At 40.9% G+C, this 22,127-nt stretch overlaps 1 protein-coding gene and 1 long non-coding RNA gene across 3 annotated transcripts; both read right to left on the bottom strand.

Annotated features, from left to right (window-relative positions):
* Positions 1 to 819: 819 nt before the first annotated feature.
* Positions 820 to 11,404, bottom strand: UTP6 (UTP6 small subunit processome component). Its single transcript, XM_021537999.3, has 19 exons — positions 11,230 to 11,404; positions 11,059 to 11,143; positions 10,373 to 10,414; positions 10,196 to 10,288; positions 10,003 to 10,050; positions 9,142 to 9,205; positions 8,596 to 8,714; positions 8,040 to 8,117; positions 7,535 to 7,616; positions 6,466 to 6,547; positions 5,664 to 5,845; positions 4,944 to 5,023; positions 4,176 to 4,253; positions 3,853 to 4,032; positions 2,994 to 3,074; positions 2,165 to 2,274; positions 2,016 to 2,082; positions 1,661 to 1,733; positions 820 to 1,089 (listed from the first exon to the last, which is right to left on the bottom strand). Exons 1-19 carry the CDS (start codon positions 11,319 to 11,321, stop codon positions 932 to 934), a joined length of 1,794 nt encoding a protein of 597 aa, XP_021393674.1. The 5' UTR covers positions 11,322 to 11,404; the 3' UTR covers positions 820 to 931.
* A 394-nt stretch (positions 11,405 to 11,798) lies between these two features.
* Positions 11,799 to 22,043, bottom strand: LOC146765821 (uncharacterized). Of its 2 annotated transcripts, none has more exons than XR_014949266.1 (3): positions 21,906 to 22,043; positions 13,406 to 13,477; positions 11,799 to 11,929 (listed from the first exon to the last, which is right to left on the bottom strand). It is a non-coding gene; the product is annotated as an uncharacterized LOC146765821 (long non-coding RNA). The 2 variants fall into 2 exon arrangements; XR_014949265.1 differs by lacking the exon at positions 21,906 to 22,043 and adding an exon at positions 21,759 to 21,897.
* Positions 22,044 to 22,127: the final 84 nt, after the last annotated feature.

Below are 22,127 nucleotides of genomic sequence, written 5' to 3'. Positions count from 1 at the left end.
TCTGGTAACAGAAGAATCTTGCCAAACTGCTGCTCCAAACTTTATTTCCAGCTAGTTAAGTTACTGGGATTCATTGCTTGAGAGGAGCTGCAATTTCTACTTGAGTGTAAAATCAATAAATATTTCCCTGTCTTATGTCACCCTTCAGTCACTGGGAAATTGCACAAAGGAACACTTGTTTAATATTTTTGTACTTTCCCTACATTTCTCAGTTGATCATTTATGGTGATTTCTCAGGTTTGTGGCTCTGTAAACAGCCAAGGACAGCACCCTTTTAAAAAACATTACACGTTTTTTAGGCATGGTGGACAGAAAATTGGAAGTGTAGATGAGAGCTTTCCCCTCTCACCTCAAGGACATTGCTAACAGATCTCAGCTCCCCTCTACCCTTCATCACTCTCAAGATGCAAACACCAATGCAAGGGAGCTGCAGAGGCTGTTTCTTTTTGCCATGAGGATTACAGATTAGTTCCACCCTAAGAAGCAATAAACATTGTAATTTTACTGATTTCTGATTACCTAATGAAAAGTGTTCCACTTTTTATCATTCAGCTTCCTACAATAAAAATATGACCCACAGGTGTAATTTCCATGGGGTTTGGTTTGGGTTTTTTGCATTTGGGTGCTGTAATATTAGCTTTCCAAAGTGTAAAAACTGATGCACTACAACTATCTGAATGTTTAAGCAGGATCAAAAGTTTGCTCTTTAGAAGTCTTGATGAAAACACCCTCAGGGGTTTGCTTCCTCTGACTGTGCACTTGAACCTGCCCCTGGCAGAATCAACACTAGAAAGAAATGACTGCAACAGAGAAGATGAGTCTTTTTTGTCACATAAAATGTAAAGGTAAACTTTAATAAAGTCCAGGAACGTATTTACCTTTGTACAAAGAAGTTAAAAAATGCAGTCGTGTTATAACTATGTATAGTTTTTCATAAATGTCCAGTTTGTAATAAAGTGTATTTAGAAACAAAATCTTCCACCAGATCTCCCTGCAACATCTTCATAGCTCGCCAGTGAATGCTCCCACAGTTTTCTGGTTTGCCTTGGGGATGACTTAGCTCCTCCTTGATATAATCCAGCCAGAGGTCTTTAAAAGGAAAATGAAAGTTCTGTTTAGATTTTGACCAGATATTACTTAACAAGCATATCAAGACTCACTAGAAACTCTTTTTCTAAGTGTCTCTAATATTAATGCACTATGGTTTACTTTGTGAGACTAAAATCTCCGGCACCTTGAGGAGCAAAAATCCTGGGTTCTATATTCCCAGCTGGAACAGTAATGTCTGAAGAAATAATGCAACAATAATTGTACTGTGTACCTTCTTCAAATTAATACTGCAGAAATCTTGATTATAAATATATAGCTCCATACTGTTAATAAATCCAAATTTAAAATGATACACATCTCTTATGCCAGCCAGTGTCTGAATGTGATTTGCTCCTAATTGTGCTGAAGCCATCCCAGTGTCAGTGACCCTGGGCTGACAGGGAGAGGGTCCCTGCAGTGTCCTATTCTTAATGGCACAGAAGAAATAAGCTCCAATCTGCATGACAGCAAGCACAAGAGCAGAACAAACAGGTACATTTTAAAATGGGTGGGAATAAAAGAGGCAGCAGTGAATGAATGAATAAATAATAAAAACCAGAATCTCCCTCACCAGTATTTGTTGAGCCAAACTCCCTCAAGGCACGTTCATAATATTCTCTCAGATGAAGCATTCTGCAGGATTCCTAAAAAAGGAAGGCATTAAAAGGCCACTTATTTTGTACAGAAGTGAATCTGCAGCATGATTCGACTGTGACAAAGGAAGAGAGTAATGGCAATTACATGCACACACTGCTGAAGATTAGTTACTATGGAACTTGGGTTTGTATCACATCCTGTGAATCAAGTGCAGAGGACAAACATGAACTGATCACAGACTAACACCACCACTCTGCTTCCTATTTAAATCCCAGGTTAGAACTGTACTTTACAAATACAAAGCATTAATTGGATAGTCAAGAACTTACTTGCTCCTTTTCTATTTGGATCATCTTCCTGAAGAAGTCAAGTGAAAATGGACGATCTTCACACAGGCTGAAATAAAATAAGTTACTTTAGATTTAAGGACTTCTAACATATACCCTAGAATAATCAGGTTTGAAGGTATTTTTTTTACCTGGTAAAGAGTCTTTTAACTTTCTTATAACCACTATTTCTGTAAGTCCAGTCAAGGTACCTTTCTTTCATAGTCACAGATTCAGCAGGTGTTGTGGCACGTAAGGATCTCTGCAAGTTTAAAAGGAAAAAAAAAAACAAAATAAACAAAAAGTAAACCTAACACATAACCTACAATTAAATAGCTCAATTAGTGCTTCTCCCTAGTTAGGCATCTGACACAAAGGAGATCTCCTAAATCTAAAACACATTTCTCCTCCAGTATTCTATATGGCTGGAACTGACATTTCCTTAAACCCCTTATTGCAAAGGGTTTCACAGTACTCTACAAACACCTGAATTCAAGCTTCCACCTGAAGTACATGTTTTATGTGGCAACTGGGAGGAAGAAACACAAACCAATAAGCCAGGCAAAGAGAAAATGTTTTGTCCTACACTACTGACGAAATCCATAGAGAGATTAAAGTCCTCATTCTGATCTTGACTTTTCTGTAACAAGACTGATGTTTTCACAAAAACTGGAAAATTCTCTTTTCTGTGCTCAGATAGGTATCTGAAAACAGAGCAAATATTCTAGACCACAAAGTAGGAGTCCATCATTGGCTGTGCTTACAAACATCCATATTCCTTAGGACATGGGAATGACACTTGTGCCTGTAAGTCTATGACCAACTGGTTTTTTTAATGCACGTAGTTTTGCTTTAAATTCTTTGACATCAATACACACATGAACAAACTTCAGGAGAAAGCATTTGTTGCATGTTCCATCCACACACATTGTTTCACGTTATTGACAAAGACATAAAAGTAGATTTTGATTAGCTAAGTACCTGGTAGAGAGCTTCAGTGTCTTCCTTGCTGTTTGTGCTCTCACTCCACTCCACCCAGAGGGTCCACAATGGCAAAGTGCCCTACAAGGTCAGCAAACAATCATAGCAGAAATACAGTGACTGACTTACAGAAACAGACAGCAACACAGCCATCAGGTTCTGTACTACCTGCCATAAAAAACAGCCTTTGGACACAGCTCTTGGAAAGACAACTTTGAACTGCACACTGAAATCACTTCTCATTTCCTTCCTCACTTACAGGATAAATCATCCTTAGCTGGACAGCTGTGTTGCCAGGGACAAGAACCAAGTTCTGCACCTCTGAGCACTGCAGTACACAGAGGTGACTTCCAAGAACAAAAAAGGGAAGAAACCTTCTTATTTCCTTGCTCATTGTGTTCAGTGTTTAAAATGGAACAGAGCAGGAGAGTACACAACTAATTCAAGGCTTGAAATACCACACAGGTGTATCAACAGTGAAGAAAGGGAAACACATTTTTCCATTAAGACACAAACACCAGCTCACTGCTAGGAGATCAAAATATCAACTGTAAGCATTCAGACTTTAGACATGTGAATTTTAAGTGAATTGACAATTCCCTAATACTCAGGAATACAATTTGCATGTGAAACATCCAAGTTCTTATTTCTGACCTTAAAAATGGTTAGGAACTTAAAATGCCTTGTAAACAAAACAAAACCAACAACAAACAAAAACAGAAATCAACAACAACAAAAAAAACAAACCCACACAAAAAAGCCAAAACAACAACAACAAAGAAAAAAATGAAGAAAAAGGCAGAAAAACCCCACAAAACAACCAATCATCAGGGGTTTCTGGCCCAAGACCAGCACAGACCTTAGATTTCACATGTTTAATGGCTTCTTCAAAGCACTGGGTCACATCATCACTCTTCAGCTGGATCAGCACGCGCAGCCTCATCTGCCACGTTTCCACGGACTGGCTGAATTGCCTGGTTGCAGCTTCTGCCACCTCCACAGCTTTCTCAGAGAGGCTGGAGTCCAGTAAGAGCTGAAGCTAAAACCCAGCAGAAACAGCTTTGTTAAAAAGCAGGGCTTTGAACCAGTATCATTCATCTTTGTGTCAACTCAAAATGGCAAAGGCAGGCACACGAATAATGCAGGAAAACCTCAGCTTCTATTTGTTCTGTCAGTTCTTACCCACTGCTTGTAGAGAGCTTCTGACAGCAAATTGGACTCATGGGCTTTGCTGAACACACTCAGTGTCCTCTCCAGCCTCTAGAACCAATAGAGAAGAATAAAAAAAACCCAAGCATTATTCCTATATATACCAGATGACAGTATTCCAAGAAGTCCACTGGATTGTGTATCATGTCAATGAATATCTAATTACACATTATGTGTCTAATGCCCTAGGTACCTGCAAACATTCCAAAATAAAGTGGAAATCTGAGTATTTACTTATCTTCCTTAAGGAGCAAAGAACAACACTGCATTTTTCTTTTAGTGTAATACTAGGGAACCAAGTTGCACAGAATAATTAATTAATTTACTGGCTCATACCTAAAAGGAGATGCATAATTAAATTGCCCATGTGCCAGCACCAAACTTTGCTCAGATTTATTTGCAAGAGTAATTTTAATTCACACAGAGGTTTGAAGGACCTGAATTTTTAGGATCCCCTTCAACCCAAATGATTCCATGATTCCATGATTAACAAGTCTGCAATCTTAGCTTTTATCCAAAGAGGTCACTGTACTTTACTGACAAGGCTGGTTAATCAAGTCCAGGTTAATCATGTCCAGGCAGGCCACCTGTAGCCTAGGCAGTAAAAGTGATCTCCCCAAAAGGAGATAAAGTTATTTTTAATGATGGCCACAGGCAAGTATTTTTGATAAAACATCAAAATACATTTGCTTCTTGTCTGAATAGGGATGATTTGTTAGATTGATTCCTAATAAATTTTACCTTTTGCTTTAATTCTTCACTGTTGGTTTTTCTGTTGTATCTCTCTAAGCAAAAAGTGATGTAGCATTTCCACATGTCCTCTGTAGAAGCAAAGGCATAATATCACACTTCACAGAATCACAAGAATAAGCACAAATATTTTGTCTTTAAGAAATACAAAGATACAAAATGTGATACAAACCGTTAATGCCAACTTTGTTTTAAAATGTTGTATTGCAAGAGGCCCTAGATTTATAACATTACACTTTAAAATGACTCCCCAGTCCAAGCTGCAGGCAGTAACTCTTTGTAAAGAGCATCAAGCTCTTAGTTCAGCTGAGACTTTTAAAGATCCCTTCCAACCCAAACTATTCTATGGCTTTAAAGGCTGTACAGGAGCAAGTTTGAGACCACTCCACAAATAGTACCTTGACAAGCTCCTTTACAAGTAAGAACAATACCAGAGGCTGAAACTGGATGTACACTCACCTGACAACTCAAAACCATTTCTTACTCACAGCTGACCAGCAACAGACTCACATTTTCAGTTAAGCAGCTCCTCCAAGAGCACAAATACATTGGAAAATAACCCAAGCAATACATAAAATAGATCCCAAGAGGTAGCATCTAAGAACTGCTTGCCTTCTCTTAGGTATGGTAGACCCTGCCATCACCTTCAAGGCTTTTACAGGCTGCCCAAGTACCAGAAACAAATGTTAAAATGCAGGCAGAACATTTCACCTGTTGGGACTGTTCCCACAGCTTCATCAAAGACTGCACAGCACCGTTCCTCTCTCTGGGCCATTTCTGAGACTTTTTTCTGCTTTGTGGTGTGCTCTGTGGGCTGCAGGGACCCCAGCTCCAGCTCCCGGCGGGCCATGTAGTCCCACGTCAGGGGATCATCAGCATATCTGGCCTGCAAACTGAACACAACATGCTTGTAACAGCCCACAGCCACCAGTCCTTACCTGTAGGTATGTTTAACAGGGTTGTTATATTGCTATAGAAATGTAGTTAATTGCTAAGTAACCAAATGCCAGAAAAAAATTACTTTCCTTTCTACAAGAGAAAAACAAAATATTAGCTTTTTAAAGTATTATTTAACGTGGATATTCTTCAGAAATAACATGAAATAGACAGGGAGCTGTCAAGAGAGACCTTTCTTTTGAGAGAAACAACTGGAGAACCAAAAGCTGCAAAAACCCCACCAAAGTACACTAGGAAAATCCACAGTTCCTGCAATGAATTTACGGAAAATAAGTGCACTAATTATTCAGTGACAAATGTATTTTGCCTGAACTTTCCTAGCAGCTTTTTAGAGGCCTTTCTGAAATTAGATACAAGTATCCTCTTATAAAGATCATGCTTTTGTTTTTTTTTAAGGGACTTCACATAAGCCTTAACACTATTTGCCTAGAGGAACAGCCTTTAGTTCTGAAAGTCCAGTCAAAGCATTATATGTTAGTGTTATAACTTATGAGAATGTGTTTCTTAAAAACCAAACCAAAATAAAATAAAAATGCAACACAAAGCCACAACTCACCTTTCAAGGATTTCTTTTTGCAAATCTTGGGTAAAATCGAAGAGCTTTGCAATAGAGAGCACAGCCAGCTGGAACTCAACACCTACATTTCAAAAGAAGATAAAACTATCAAGCGGTGTATTTGCTGAAAAATTCCTCAAGATATTACATCAATTGCACATTGTACCGCTGTAGCTTGGTTCCACATGCAAATTTAATCAGCATCTCCTCTACTCCCTCACTTGACTCTGCCATGAAAACACAAAATGCTCCACACTCAGGACAGATCTCTCCAAAGCTGTACAAAGTAGATGCTCATGAATTGTGTCCATCTTCCGTCTCCACAACTTACCTTTTAAAATGCCAAGTGACATGACTGAAGAAAATCAGATGAACCCCCACTAGCCATTACTCACCTTATTATTTCCAGGTGCTTACAAATCATTTGTACGCCTGTTTTTTCCATTATTTCTCCGGAAAATTAAATTAAACCATCTCTTTCTGAAATTTCCTCTAATATCCTTTTCCCCCATTACTTTTCAGTGTTCATTATTGTATTTTGCCCACACTTCCAAAATACCCCCATCTATTATGAGCAGTCAAAGACCCCTACTACTAGTTTGCACTTAATTTTACCCAACTCACTCAATAAAATGGCTTATTTTTACCAAGCCTGCTTGATTTAAAATAATTCAGCCTGGTTTATTATTAGTCTGAATTCTTACTTTTTTTGCCACTCACGGTAGCTGATTAGCTGTGATCTAATGTTCAGCAAAGTAAAAAAAAAATGTGTAACTCTGAACTGCCCTTCAATTTTCTTTTTTAAACAATCAGGTTTTGAGGCTGTCACCCAGCACTAGGCCTCTTCAGCCTGAAAGCTGCTGTGCTGGAAGAGATGTCAGCCTGCAGCAAAGACATACAATCAGAAGCACCATTAATTTATACTCTGGCATTTAATAGGTTCTACTGAACAAATGGCGTATTTGAAAAAAGGATCTCAGTGGAGCCAAGTCTATCAGCATTACCTACTGCAGAACTGGGGTAAAGATTACAATTTTCTTAATGAGAAGTACAAGAAATGTTCATTCACCTTTAATTTTCTGAGAAGCATCCCTGTAGACTATGCGAGCCATCTCCCCATTAAGAATTTCTTCAGAGTAATTGAATTCCCCCTGAAATATCAAGCATATCATTGAAGATATTATTGTCCTTTCTCAACTAACATTTTTGCAAATAGGGAAAGAAAAATCAGAAGATATAAATGTTTTTCTTCATGCAAGTCTGCTTTTATGTAATTTGCACAAACCAATTATAAAGAAATTAGGTAGGAAGTTTGACTGTTACTTTCCAGAAATTACTGTTAATTTTCAGTTTGGGGAATGTAATAAAAGATTCTACAAATGCAAAGAAAAAATAAATGTATGAAATATTAGAGCTGAGCATCAGAAATACTTGAAAAAGCTCCACACAGGTGCAGGACATGAAAAAAAACTTTCACTAAACCATTGTCAAATAAACTACTGATCCAAAACTGTGAATTTCTACATGTAATACACAAGCAAACAATATCTCTTAAGTAAGTTTAGCTGACCTACCAGGTCCATCTTTGCTTGTTCAAATTCTTTCTTCTCCTTCCTCTGTTTTTCAGCATGCATAAGCTCCATTCTGAAATACTGCAAGAGTGAGAACAAAATGAAATTACTCCGGGGATAAATCATAAAAATCTAAGTCCACAAACAGGGTAAAACAAGCTCTGCAGAGAAACAAATCAGGACTTCGCCACATCCCACACATGTCCTAGAGCCTTGGTTTTTGAAGGCTATCTGCCCTGTGTATTTGCCCAGAAATTTCCAACACGTAGCAATGATCATTTTTTAGTCCTTCTTTAAACCTTAACTTGCCCCCAAAGGAAACCAAGCTCCTCAGCAAAGATTGGGGATGCCAGACTGAGCCTGACAACTATGTCCTAGCAGAGCTTAACAGTACCTTAGAAAGGAATTTTGAGGTTCATTTTTAAAATATTTTGGACATTTTCCTGCTGATGGAGAACCAAGAATTCTTCCAGTTGTCTGAGACAGATCTGGGAAATATGCTGAATTGATTTGCTCTGATTGAACAAGCAAGTGGTCATAGAAGAAAACAGGAACTCACTTCTTGATAAAGTTTGGGGCACTCTGGATGGAAGCGCAAAGCACGAAGGAACAAGTGCCTGGCACTTTCTGATGACAGTCGTGTCTCCATTTCCCACTTTGCTGCCATAATCCACAGTGCTGCAACAGGTGACACAAGTAAATTTATTTAACCTCTCAACATGAGCTCAGCTCCAGAATAAGACTGATTATCTCCCATACAAAACTGTAAAGCAGATAGGCAGATCCAGGAAGTTTAATCTGGTTTAGCTACGGATCTAATGATGCCTTCAAAAGCCAAAAGGCTTAACATAACATGAGCACTTAACATCACACCGAGTCCCCAGTCCACCTGGGATTGGTCATTCTGACCTACTTCACATCCCTTTATGACTGCTCAGCACAAACCCTGTCAGAGCCCTTCTCTGAAGCAGCAGCAAGGCAAAGAGCAGAGAGTAGGAACTTTAGCCCAACAGCTTGAACTGAGATCTACAAAAACTTAAACCAACACCAGACACCAACAACAATGCTGAGGCATTTATGCAGCACTCACCATTGTGCTATTTACCTGGTTTATTGGAATGAATGGCCAACATGGTAGAAAACACCTTACTGAGTTGATGTTTTGCATTCTGTAAAAGAAGCAGTTTTGTTTCACCCACTCTGGCACTGAATTGAACCCCCACCACCAAACTTTCAGTAGGAAAGGTTACAAGCTGTTGTACAATTGTTGAGAAAAAGATACTTCTCCGCTACTTTACCTACAGCAGAAAGTTTCTCATGTTTACTCACTAGTGACCAGCATTTAAATGTCACCACATTAGAGTAGTATGGCTAACTCAAATTTTCTGAACCACACAGCCAACACAAACGTTGCCAAGTCCCAAACCCATGATTTCACTGCCCTCTTCTGAGATAGAGATTGTATTTTCCTTTGGCCACCTTCACCACCATGCAAAGTCACCTTCTTCAGTAGAGAAAGGACAACACTTGAATGCTGGTAATAATGTGAAGCCTTGCACAAGTAAGTTTATGAAGTACAAAATTGATAGAATTAGGCTTTTCAGCATAGTCACTACAATAAATATTTGGAACAAAATCACAATTCATAGACAAGTGAATCAACTCACTCCAGAGAACGTATAACCAATATTATGTTTCTCACAAACCAACTGGTACTCCAGATTTAATGGAGTCAGCCTCATTTTTGCCCCTGTAAGCATCGAATTCCATACTAATTCACTCTCAGCCAAACTCTAGAGTTATATACATCAGTGAAAATCCCAAGCAGCTCCAACAATACTATAAAAATTACTTCAGTATTACAGCATGCAGCAGTGAAGTTTGTACCCCTATCTTTAAATCAAGTTTCAGATGCATGAATAAGCACCAGTCTCAACCTAGCTAAGATCAGGATTTGAAAACTCACCCACTGCTTGCAAAATGCAACATGGGAAAGCCAGAGTTGGACATCATCCTGTTGGAAATCAAAATAAGAAAATAATCAACCTCACAGTGTACAAAATCGCTTGTACACTGACAAGCAAACAACACACCCTTGGTACAATGACTTGGCATACAGAATAAAAAAGAATTCCAAATATCAGTACAAATAAACTTACTTTCCATTTCCCAGTAGCTCGGTTGAATAGGCTGTGGACTCTATGCAGAATAGAGTGCTCAATTTCATCCTTCTTAAAGGAATATCCAATGCGCTAGGAGGAAAAAAAATACTAATTTTATTCAATAGAAAATTTGGCATAAAGTATTTTGCACTCTTTAACAGCTGACAAACTTACTGCTCTTCTTTTCTTGATCAGTTCCAGCAGATTAACTTCATACTAGAATGGAGAGAAAAAAACATTTAATAGCAAACATGGAGGCCCATAACAGCAAGACAAGAAAAAACTACACCAAGTTTGTTATAGATGATCAGGTGGACAAAAAATATTGCAGTCAGGAAATCATAAGCAGTAATTTTTGGCTGGGTCACTATGTTTCTAAGACTTCTGGCCCTTCACAGGGCAGCCCAACATATGCCTTAAAGCATTGTCCAAACATTCCTTGAACTCTGTCAGGCTCCTGGTCATGACCATTCCCTGTGAAGCCTGTTCAGTGCCCGACCACCCTTTCAGGAACCGTTTCCTATCACTGAACTTATTAATTCCCCTTAACCACACACATCAGGGAACAAATTCCCCCTCTACACAGCACATCAGGGAACTGGGCGCTCTGCACCCTTGGAGAGACAAGTAACTACAGGAAAAGGTGACAACACTAGAGAAGCTTGACCCAAACTCGCGCACCAGCTCCTGGCTACACTTCATACTCCGGTGCCAAGAGCCGCTCACAGGTGAACACCTGGGACCAGGTGAGGAGGGAGTCTCCGTTTTCTGACCTCTTTCCAACATGAATCACCACAAAATTACCCGGGTCTGACTGAGCTGGGTCTGCACCGAGAACTGCCCCGCTCGGTGCAGCCTACCTGGATGTAATTAATGAAATCCTCCTTCCGCAGCGCTCTCCGCTGGATTTTGTACTCCAGAGCCGAAGCTTTCCTCAGGACAGCCCTGCGGGAACGGGAGATCAGCGCCCGGAGCGCTCCCGGCCGCGCCACGTGCGCTCACCCGCCTGCCCGCGCCCCGGCCCCGCTCACCGGATCTCCTTGTGCGTGAAGAGCCCGACCCGCTCCAGCTGCTCGAGCTCCGGGATGCGATCCTCCAGCCGCTGCTCGACGCGCTCTGCCATGGCCGCGGGGCCCGGTGTGTCCGGCCCGGCACGGCACGGCACGGCACGGCCCGGCCGCCGCCGCTTCCGCCGCCGCCCGCGCCGCTTCCGCGGCCGCTGCGCGCTCTGCCGCCCCCTGCCCGGCCGGCGGGGACGCGGCTCCGGGATCGCCCAGCCCAGCCTCCGGCAGCAGCGGACACGCAGGTGAGTTTGCAATGTTTCCAGGGTGGGAGACGCCACGATCTCCCCGAGCAGCTGCTCGATGCTCTGCTACGCTCCACGGGAAGAAATTCTTCCTCATGTTGAGCTGGAACTTCTTGTGTTTTAGTTTATGGACGTTGCTCCTTGTCCTGTCGCTGAGCATCACTGAAAAGAGTGTGGCACCATCCTCTTGGCACCAGCCTTGCAGCAAAACACGATGGCATTGACCAGGCTCAGTGATGGGACATCAGCCTGGAACTGCTCCAGCACTTTGCTTCTTGGTAGGATTCCTCCAGGACAAATGACTCTGTCTCTCACATGGCACCTTCGTTCTTTCTATCTTCCAAATTTTTAAGAAAAAATCCTCAACTGTGAGGGTGGTGGGATACTGGTACCAGTTGCCCAGAGAACATGTGGATTCCCCGTTCCTGGAAGTGTTCAAGGTCAGGTAAGACAGGGCTTGCAGTAACCTGGTTAGAACTAGATTATATTTAAGGCCCCTTCCAACCCAAAGCATTCCATGGGTCTATGATTCTGAGAAAATTAACAATAAAACCAGGTAACAGTAAATTTTTGTTTCTGAAATTAGTGAAGTTCCAGAAAATAAAAATTGGTATGAGAGATAATTTATTGAGAAAATGGCTTAAATGCATATTATCCACAGCAGTATCTGCTGCTTATGCTTGAGTTGTCACTGCTGTCACAGAGCTGGTCAGACACAGAACCAACCCCACCTCCAAACCCCACCCTGTCACAGCCATCGCTCCCTCCTGGGGGAAAAGGCAGGTGTTTGTCTCTGAAAAAACAAGTACAAGGGGAAGAGGCAGCAGACTAAAAGAGGTCTTCTAGCAGAAAATTCTTACATAACAGCCAAAAAAATTAGTGAGTGATTTTTCCCTTTACAGTCAAAGGTTTTAACAGGTGTTGCCAAGTACAGAGTGAGTACCCAAGCAATCACCTTTTGTTAAAAACACAGGTAAGACAAAACACTTTAGAAGAACTGTCAAGAACAGCAGTACTTTTTTTCACCTGCTGTGACTTGGATTTGTGGTGGCTTTTTCCAGTTTTGGAACCAATCAGAAAAAAAACTAAACTAATTCTTAGTGGGACAGGTTTAGCAACTTTTCACCCTGACAGGAAATAGTGACATGATTTTCCAAGAAGTACCCAAATAGGAAAGCTACCAGGAAATGAAGAGGCACCATCCAGTCACAAGACCAAGACGTACAGACTGGTGATGCATTCAGAAGTTGGTGGCCTAGACAGCTCTGGATTGCAGCTGCCTTGTGCCAAGGGACCCCTTACCCACCCCACAAGGACAAGGGCAATTCCTAATGGAGACTGTCCTCCCTGGAGACTCCCTTGTCCTACAATGAATGTTCCCCACAGGTTGGAGGGGGATCAGCACAGCCATCCCAGCACATTGCCACTGGTGAGCCAAAGCCTTCAGTCCCTTGGGACCTGAAGCTGAGTGAGTTCACCTTCCACTGGGTTCAGCTTTCAGCAAAGCAGCACAGCAGTCTGCTGTGGTGGTGGAAGAGTGTTCCTCATAATCACCAGTAACTTGTTAATTATAATGGGTTTGACATTTTGAGATGCACCAGCTCAAGCTGATTCTTGTGCAAGTCCACAGGTTTTACTAAAATAGCCCTTAAGGAGAACAGCACTGGGCATTAAAAGTGGCATTAGCACACTGAATTGCTGAGCAAGAGTGTGATTAGAATTACTACTGGATTACTTCACTTCAGTTGAGTATTTTTGCATCTGAGTGCATGATTTTGTACTAAAAAACATTCTGTACTTATAGGTAATCTGTCATAGTGCATGTAGATCCCAACATGTATATGACAGTACTACATGCAGCGTAGGAATTATGAATTGTAAAGGGAAATGCCAGCCATTACCTGAAAATTTCTGGAAATTTTTTTTCTATCTTCTCGCTCTCCTCTCTCTTCAACCATCCAGCTCTTCTTTGGCTGAAAATCAGCAATAACTGATTTTGGTGAGAGACACCCACATAAAGAACAGAGTCTTCTAAAACTTTGATTATTCTGGCAGTCTAAAAATACTGTTCTGTGATCAACCTACAGTGTTCTGCCACCTGAAGTCAGTCAGGAACTTTGAAACTCACCATCCATCACTGTTTTAATGTATGTGATGGAGAAGCGTGTGTACCCTCAGGGGCCACAGCGACCTCCACCTTGAACGTGCCTCCAGGAGAATTCAGTCCTGTGCACAGATCTACCAACAGGTCTGAGAGTTCCCCACACACTGATAACAATGGGTGTCCAACAAGGCCTCAGAGGGCATTAAATTTCTTGCTAGCACTTGTCAAAGCACCACAATATCATCCCAAAGAAGCACATAGGCACAGCACAAACCACTCTGCAGGACCCATCACTGTGGAACTCAAAGGATCAAAGAATGGTGTGCACCAAAACAATAGACTCCCCAAGTTTCTAGTTTAGGGGCCTGGTACTTCCCACTCAAAATCACAGAGTGAGTAACAATAAGATTTAAAATACTGAACTTCGTTGTTTACCTCGCAGGATTATGTACAAAAAAATAGATCAAAACCCAATTGAAAACACTTTTTGTTCCCTCAGATATCCCTCCTTTCCTGTAGATGGAACAAGTACAAAAATAAAAATGCCTTTCCTTTTCTTCTCCCAGCAAAACAATCCTTAGAACAATTAACATAACGGACTGTCAAAAGTGCTCATACCAAAGTGACAAACGCTGTGAGTGGCAGGCAAGCCCAGCCCGACCCACCAGAACACTGCATGCTGGATTTGTCATGCAAATCAAAATGGAACCTGACATGCTCTTTGTTCATTTCCCTTTCATAAAATCTACTTTAAATGCCTCCCATGTGCCTTGTTTTGGAAGCTGACATTCCAAATGCATCAGTGCAAATTAAGGAGGGATCCATTACCAATAAAGACGTTGCAATACAGAGAGTTTCAACAAATCTTATTGGGAAAACTGGAGAAACAACTGCTGCAGCTGCCATCTGCAGGGTCCCACAGTTTGCTGCTTTTATGAAGCCTCTTTAGAAAAACTCCATCAGTAGGTCCTTGTGGAGAAGTTGTGGCAAGCTGTCACAACTTAATATTTATAGTTATGTCTGCAAGCAATGGATACGTTGTGAATTAGGAGTAATCACAGTGGTTTTCCTTTAAGTTTTGTCTATATTAAAACATTTAATGGTTAATGTGCCTAAGGCAAATATTTAAATTACAAATTTGTTTATATCGATCTTTTTAATTTCTGCTATTTTACCACCTGAGTGCAGAAACAATTATAGCTTTTTAGAAGATGCTCCCAGATGTACAGTATTTTACAATTAACATGTACCTTATGAAAATGCCTTTTAAACAATGAGAGTAATGTTATGACCTCATGAAAATAATTGAGAAGCTTCCACTGACTTCAGCTGAGCCAGTGGTTCATCCCTTCAGGACATATTTTTAACAAAGCCCTCAAAGCATTTACTGAGCATGAGGGATTTTGATTTAAAAATATATGAGCACATCTGTTAATAAAACAGTTCGGAATTTACTCTCAAAAATAGACTAACCCAAACTTTTTACTTACTTAACTTTGTAATTAAAATAATTTACATGATGATTTGGTTTCACCCCTGCCAAAACCAGCAGTCAATCTGAATAAATAGTGGTTTCATCACTGCAATTCCATTCTGAACATCCAAAAATTTAGATTTAAAACTTTGCAGTTGGTCAGTTGGACTGTTCCATACCAGCATTAATCCTGGTACCTGTCCTAGACAGATGTTATTTTTTCCATTCTAATAGAAAAATGTTAGTCTTTGTCAATGCATTGCTTTACTCTTGCAGCTTGCTGGCACTGACCCTGCGACTTTAGATCTGAATCCCTCCAGGAATTTCATTCACTCACTCTTCTCTTTTTTCAGCTCTAAGTGGTAAAAAAACCCCAAAACCAACAAATGTAAATATTTTCGTTTAATGCCTTAACAGAACTATTATCTGATACTTTACATATCATCTCTTTTAAAAGGCAAAACCTTTACTTTCTTCTCTGCATTGGCTCTGAACTTGAATTTTTATGAGTGAGTTTTCCTCCTACTCATTTTGAGGCGTTCTGTTTTGCCCCGAGATCTGAACATCTATACACAGGGAATTTCCAGTGAAGGGGAATGATGCCTCTGGAATTGTTTCCTTGCCAATTCACATCTGGCACTCAGTATAAGATCCATCTGCTTATTCAGGGTCTCCAGGGGCTTGCACAGTGGTGGCTCTGAGTGTGCCTTTTAATTTGATTTTGTCATTTGGCTGGTTGGTGAGTAGCTGACAGTCTGTCTAAATGCAGCAGGGCAGTTACAACTAGTCAGTCACATCCTAGTTGCCAGTTCATAACCCAGTGAAATGCCAGTCACATTTCAACAATTTGAAACTATATCAGTCATCTCCCCTACATACTACCAAAATGTCAACACCACAAAATATATTGCTATGTGGCAACCACATTTCTCTCTCTCTCTCAGGATTTTTCATAGAGGTGCACAGAGAGAAATGTGGTTGCCACATTGCTTAATTATCTTTAATTTATTTCTTGTCTGTTGCCAAAGGTCTGGAGAGCAGAGTCATGCTAAGCTTAATTTACCTCACTAACCTGTTAAGTTTCAAAGGGTGGATGAAACTGTGGCATGGCCTTGGGTGACCTATGTCATAAGTATCAATTTTGGGAAAGATAGAACTTCCTCAGAGCGAAGTCTCATGTCTTTTAAATACAAGCATGTTGGTGCCAGCATCAATTGCACTGGTACAACAAAAAGCATACACTTTACCACATACAGATTTATTTCTTCTTCCAAAAACTGGAATTAGGATTGGTCACAATTTGCCTCCTACTGTGTTTCTCACACCCTTCTATAGAGGTGGTTTTAGCATGGTAAAAGTACTTTGAGCACAGTCATGACAACAACAGTTCTGTTGTTTTACAGAAGTAAAACTGTAGTTTTTGTAGTTTCTGGAGTATGAATAATTAAGATTATCATGTGAAGAATCATATCCTTTCAAGCAGCATTCCAAAAACAAGATAAACTCTTGTAAAAGTGTTGTGAAGCAACCTCTGGCATATGAAACCCCAGATAACATGAAACCCCAGATAACTCTCTCATTAAACATTTAGATAAGTTTTCCCATGCGTGAAATTAGTGTCTCTGTGCTAACTGGTAAACACTGGGAACACAGTTTCTGCCCTGATCTTATCCTTTAAGTAACTGATGGTGATAAAATTCCAAATTCTCACTTTATTAATCTGTATTTGGTTTAGCCACAAAAGAAAGAATTGGTCCCTGTTAAAACTTATCCCTTACTTAAAGCTGAAATTAATTAGCTAGCTAATTCAGTTGAGGTTTTATTTTACTGTCTATTGACATGTTCTTTGATCCTCCAATATTTTTCTTTTTGAGTGATTGAAGATTTCATTCTTGCACTGTCAACAGACCTTTTGTTCAGAAACTTCTATTTACATCTGTAACTGACTTCATTCTCAGATCTTCCCAGCAGTTTCTCTTTGATCTCTGCATTTCTGAGTTTAATCATTAAGTTTGCATCTGAAATGTTTCAGTTGCCGTATCTTTCAGTTTCCGGGACTCAATTAAGAGAACACAAATCCTGAAAGTTCACTTAGAATCATTTTTTGACAGTTTTGTGTATTACACATACTGCATCCCTGAAATTACAGCATGAACTAGAATTATTCCTAGTCCATTTCCATGTATTAAGTATTTAAATTTCAAGATTTGGCATGGACTTTTTCTGTGCAGTTAGTATATTTCTCGTTTTGCATTTTAACCATCTTAAGAGATGTCCTACCTTTCTAGAGCAAATCATTCTGTTGGGCCCAGGCTTTTTACAATGCTTTTGAAACAAGTAGTTTTAGTTCCCTACCTCAATTCCAATGACAAACACTACTGCTAAAAAGCCACCAAGCAAAAAGAAATCATTAACTGAAAATCAGGAAAAAAAATTTCACTGTAGAAGAGTCATGAAAAATACAGTAAAACATCCCTAAGAGAACTCTAAGAAACAAGTCCTAAGCAATACTGATTACTAATTATCACTGATTGTTTACCGTGTGAAAGCAGAAGACAGGTGACTCCCTGGTGCAAAACATCCTGTGCATTCACTTTTCACTCCCTGCAGTAACTCAAGACAATGAGCAACCTGCTGGCTGAAAGCTGGGCATTGTGGGTGCATTAAGATTCCCTGAGGGCCAAGTTCCTGGAGTGCTGTGCTCCTGGAATACATTTGAGCAGCTCTGTACAAAAGCAGTCCCCAGCCAAACACGTGAATGAGAATCACAAGTGGCTGCTCTGTCAACCTCAAGGGACATTCGTGGCTACACTTGGGTTCCCGTGTGGGATCCTGACTCTTCCCTTTTGCCATGCTCCACAGTGCTTCCCTTACAGCAAAGTTTATTTTCTTTTTGCTGATTTCCCTGTTTATTAAAGCAGGGCAGTACCGTACACTAATATGCAGAAAAACCAGAGTGAAACTGAGAACTTCCACCCCAACAGCAGTACAATCCTGCCATCCCAAATGCACCCAGTACTGCACCCCCTCCCGTGCTGTTACTCAGGGAGCTGGAACTGATCCTGTGCTGTTACTCAGGAAGCTGGAACTGCTCTCATGCTGTTTCCCAGAACGCTGGAATTGCTCCCTTTCCCCAGGTGCAATATTATGTAGCCTCTGTTTACAAGAGTCTGGGAAAATACTTAGTGGATGTTGACTTTTGTCTTCCAAGTAGGTAGGGAGGAGTAGCTTATCTAACAAGCTCCATGGCCAGTTACTGTTAGTCTACATCAAATCAGACTGAAAATAAAAAATATGAACTGAAAAATGAATTAATAACTAGTGCAGGTGAAGTTAACTCAGCACCTAGTGAAGTTTATTTGTGTAAATGAAAGAAAGGGGTGCCACTGAAATGGGTCTGGTTTTGGAGTACTGTGGCACAGATGGGACCTTCCCATCTACTCATGAGGTGCTTTTGTTTGTCTTGGTTCCTCACTTCTCTCATGGAAAACATGTGTTTGGGGATGGTGTGAGAAGGAGAACCTGGGTGCATGAAAACAGCAAGAAGCAAGGTTGGGATTTAACCAGAGAACTGGAGTATGTAAAGTCTTTTCCATACTGGATGCCCTTGAATCCCACTGACTGTGCTTATTAGCTCAAGCCCAAAATAAACAGAGGTACCCACAACAGACTGGGGACTTATTATTCTCAACAACACCCTGAACACCCAACTCCAGAGCCTTACTGGGGGGAATAACAATGTTCCCTAATAAATACTGACCCTGCTTTCACGATGGCCCCAATCTGGAACCAATCTGAAACAAAGGCTGACCAAAAGTTTACATATTTATCTCATTACCACTGTTTTGTTCCAAAGTTACGTGTAATATTAATTTCCCAGAAGATAAACTGATCTATAGTAGTATTTAGTTAGCAACTAACAATCTATATAGACAGATCTATGTTTAAAGATGTGAGGAAAGCAGAACCTTCAGACTGAGTTCCAAATACACAAGTATTTCTTTCTCCTTTTAAGAAAAAAAAAAAAGATCTTTTGTGAATATTCTTGTGCTGAGACACAGTAATTTAGAGGACTGGAAAGTGAAGTAGTGTGGCCATAGGGGTACTACAGACAACCAACAAAATAATGTAACTATGAAATGAAACAAAAATCCATGAAGTGCTGTAAAATATACATATTCTTTTACATATATATCTGAAGGGGCAAAAATCACTGCAGTTCTTCCATTAAAGATGACAGGAATACTGGACACGCACAGACTGCAAAAATCTGTAGGAAAAAGAGATTTACAAGCAGCTTTCAATCTGCAGGAAACAAATCTGCAGATTTGCAAATCCCACACACAGGGTGAAAACAAGAATGGATTGACCATCTCAAGACTGAAAACCTGCTTCTGCTTTTGTTTCAGGGTTTTGTTCCAACAGCACTCCTGGTCTGCAATTGTTTGTTTCTTCCATTTATCATCTTAAACTTATTAAACTGATTTTTTTTTCTCCTATATTATATTAGGGTACTTTTTATCTTTATGGCAAAATGATACAGTATCATAATCTTCTACTATTTTAATTTAACCTGTTTATGTCCATTTCAGGCAGGCACACTATTTCACTCCATCTTTTTTAGACTATTAGAAAACACATTTTCAGTGTCATCTGTAAGATATGGCAAACTTTCTGGTATCTGATGTAGATGCACACAAGAAAATTGTTGTAATGTTTTGGGTTTTAATAAATGCATCTGTAAAATCTGTAGGGGTCTATATTACCAGGCAGGTCAAGGACACGACAATCTCACACCATAGCTCATTTCTTCTGAAGAAACTGTTATGATTTCCATCTTTCTAAAAGGAAATTATTTCTTTTTCTTGCTTCTAATCGTGCAAAATTAATAAAAGTTACTTGCTATTTTGTGCCCTGTGCTCTTTCTAGCCATCCATTCTGTGAAGCTCTAAAAAATAGAATGAATCATAGAATTACAGAATGGTTTGGTTTGGAAAGGACCTTAAAGATCATCACCTTTCAACTTGTGCCTCAGGCAGGGACACCTTCCACTGGGCCAGGTTGTTGCAAGCCATATCCAGCCTGGCCTTGAACACTTGCAGGGATGGGGAATGACATTTCAGAGTTTTTGAGGACTGTACCTCATGAATACTCTGTGCTCCATAAGGACATATGAACAGCAAATTTAAACAAGTTAAAAAAGGAAGAGACTCTTTACCAACTAAGGAAAACAGGCTCAAGCTCCCAAAGTGCTCCTGTTTGGCAGCCAGTCCTGCCTGTGCAGAGGGCTCAGACACGGATGTGGTGCTGCACTGTGTTGTCTCTCTCAAGGCAGGAGTCACAGCCCTGGTTCCTCTGTTCACAATCAGATCCAGCTCAATGCCAGAGATTAACTCCTGAATTATCTTTTACTCCTGCTTGGAAGGTTGCCCTCTGTCTCCTTCCAGTTCTGACGTTTAGAAGGATGACCAACAGAAGCAACAGAAGCAGTTGGGAGGAAACAGGAATAAATTAGGCAATAAACAACTTCCAAGGACTGAATTGCAGTTGTACAAATTGAGGAGTCTTTCTCACACATACTTCAATATTGATATATTTTGTCACTTTTAACAGGGTGTCATCAGCCTCAAGCTCAATCTCTGATCACCTAGAGATACCCATAATTTGGGATACTGCTGGTCTCTAGCCTCCGAGTCCAGCCTCCCAAACACCAAACATCACCAGGAAGTCACGGATATTATGAGCAAAGAAATTACACCTAAGGTTCTCAAAAATGTACAGTGCATCAAACACTGCCGCTGCCAGGAGTGAGAGACTGACATGAAATGATATATTCAGTAACAACAACTGGCTGTAGAGAAATTGAGTAGGAAACAGAAGAAGCTGGCATACTAAGCAGAGACAATTATAAGCAGAGTAAAATACGTAACAATATTGTTTAGAGAAAGAAAACACAACATAGATAAAGCGGTGACAACAATGAATGTATAAAAAACTAAGAAAATTAAGGCTGAAGCAAAATACTGAAAAGCTTGAAAATGCCTGATGTGGGAAGGAGGAGTGGGAAAAAAGGGAAGCAAAGATCTTTTCCAGAGCAAACATGAAAAATAAATGGTACAGCAGAAAAAGCAAAAAGAGGGGGAAAGTAATCAACAAAGACTTGTTTATTTGAATGTTTGGGGTGTATACACATATATTTTCTTTAAACATAATAAGATTAATAAGGGACAGATGAGACATCACTTTAGAATCTTCATTTATTGGTAATGTAAGGCACATTTACAGCATGACTGACTTTGATATATGGTTTCCCTCATAATATTTATCTATGTTCATTTATCACTAGGTTCATTTTTCTTAACGCTAAAAATTAGAAGAGAAACGGAGACCGTGGGGTGCCAGCACCTCAGTTATATCTGGTACCAGAATTCAAGGCTGTATTTCACACAGACCACTCGTACCCTACCCTGTACAATTACCCCGGAGAAGCTCGGCAAAGGAAAGCAAACAGAACGGAACGGCTGCCGAAGCCTTTTGTGCAAGAGCTGCTGGTAAGGAATGATTCCCCGGGGCCGCGGCCGGGCTCGCCGATCTCAGAGCCCCGAGGCCGCCGCGCTCCGGCCGCAGCCGCGCTGCCCCGGGCCACAGGAGAGCTGACGGGCCCAGGGACACCCACCTCAGAATTCGAGTCCCATCGCCAACTTCGCGTGCCTTCCTGAGGAAACCTCACGGTCAGCTACGTTTAAAGCTACGGCATAGCAGCAGGACCTCGTGGCCGATCCAGTATAACCACTTCCACCACAAAAACGATACCCGTTTATACCTGAGCTTCCATTTCGGCAAATTTAGCCTTTGAGCTCTGCGGACAGCGGAGCGGCCCCTCAGGCAAGAGGGGCATTAGCCAGCTGTGCGGCCGCGGGGGCAGCGGGCGGTGGCACGGAGAGCCCGGGGGCAGCCCGGTGCCTCGGGACAGCCCGGGGGCAGCCCGGTGCCTCGGGGCAGCCTCGGGGCAGCCCCGGGCCCGGCCGGGGCGCGGCCGGCGGGG

Source organism: Lonchura striata, chromosome 18 (assembly GCF_050655825.1).
Source record: "Lonchura striata isolate lonStrDom1 chromosome 18, ASM5065582v1, whole genome shotgun sequence".
Taxonomy (NCBI): domain Eukaryota; kingdom Metazoa; phylum Chordata; class Aves; order Passeriformes; family Estrildidae; genus Lonchura; species Lonchura striata.
This window is presented reverse-complemented; position numbering and strand designations above follow the sequence as displayed.

Excerpts from the sequence above, each read along its gene's own strand:
- UTP6 (XM_021537999.3), bottom strand. The coding sequence starts at position 11,321 with ATGGCAGAGCGCGTCGAGCAGCGGCTGGAGGATCGCATCCCGGAGCTC. Across the intron at positions 7,617-8,039 it reads AACAAGCAAAGATGGACCTG|GGGGAATTCAATTACTCTGA; the intron begins GTAGGTCAGCTA and ends TTGATATTTCAG. Across the intron at positions 1,734-2,015 it reads TCCAAATAGAAAAGGAGCAA|GAATCCTGCAGAATGCTTCA; the intron begins GTAAGTTCTTGA and ends TTCCTTTTTTAG.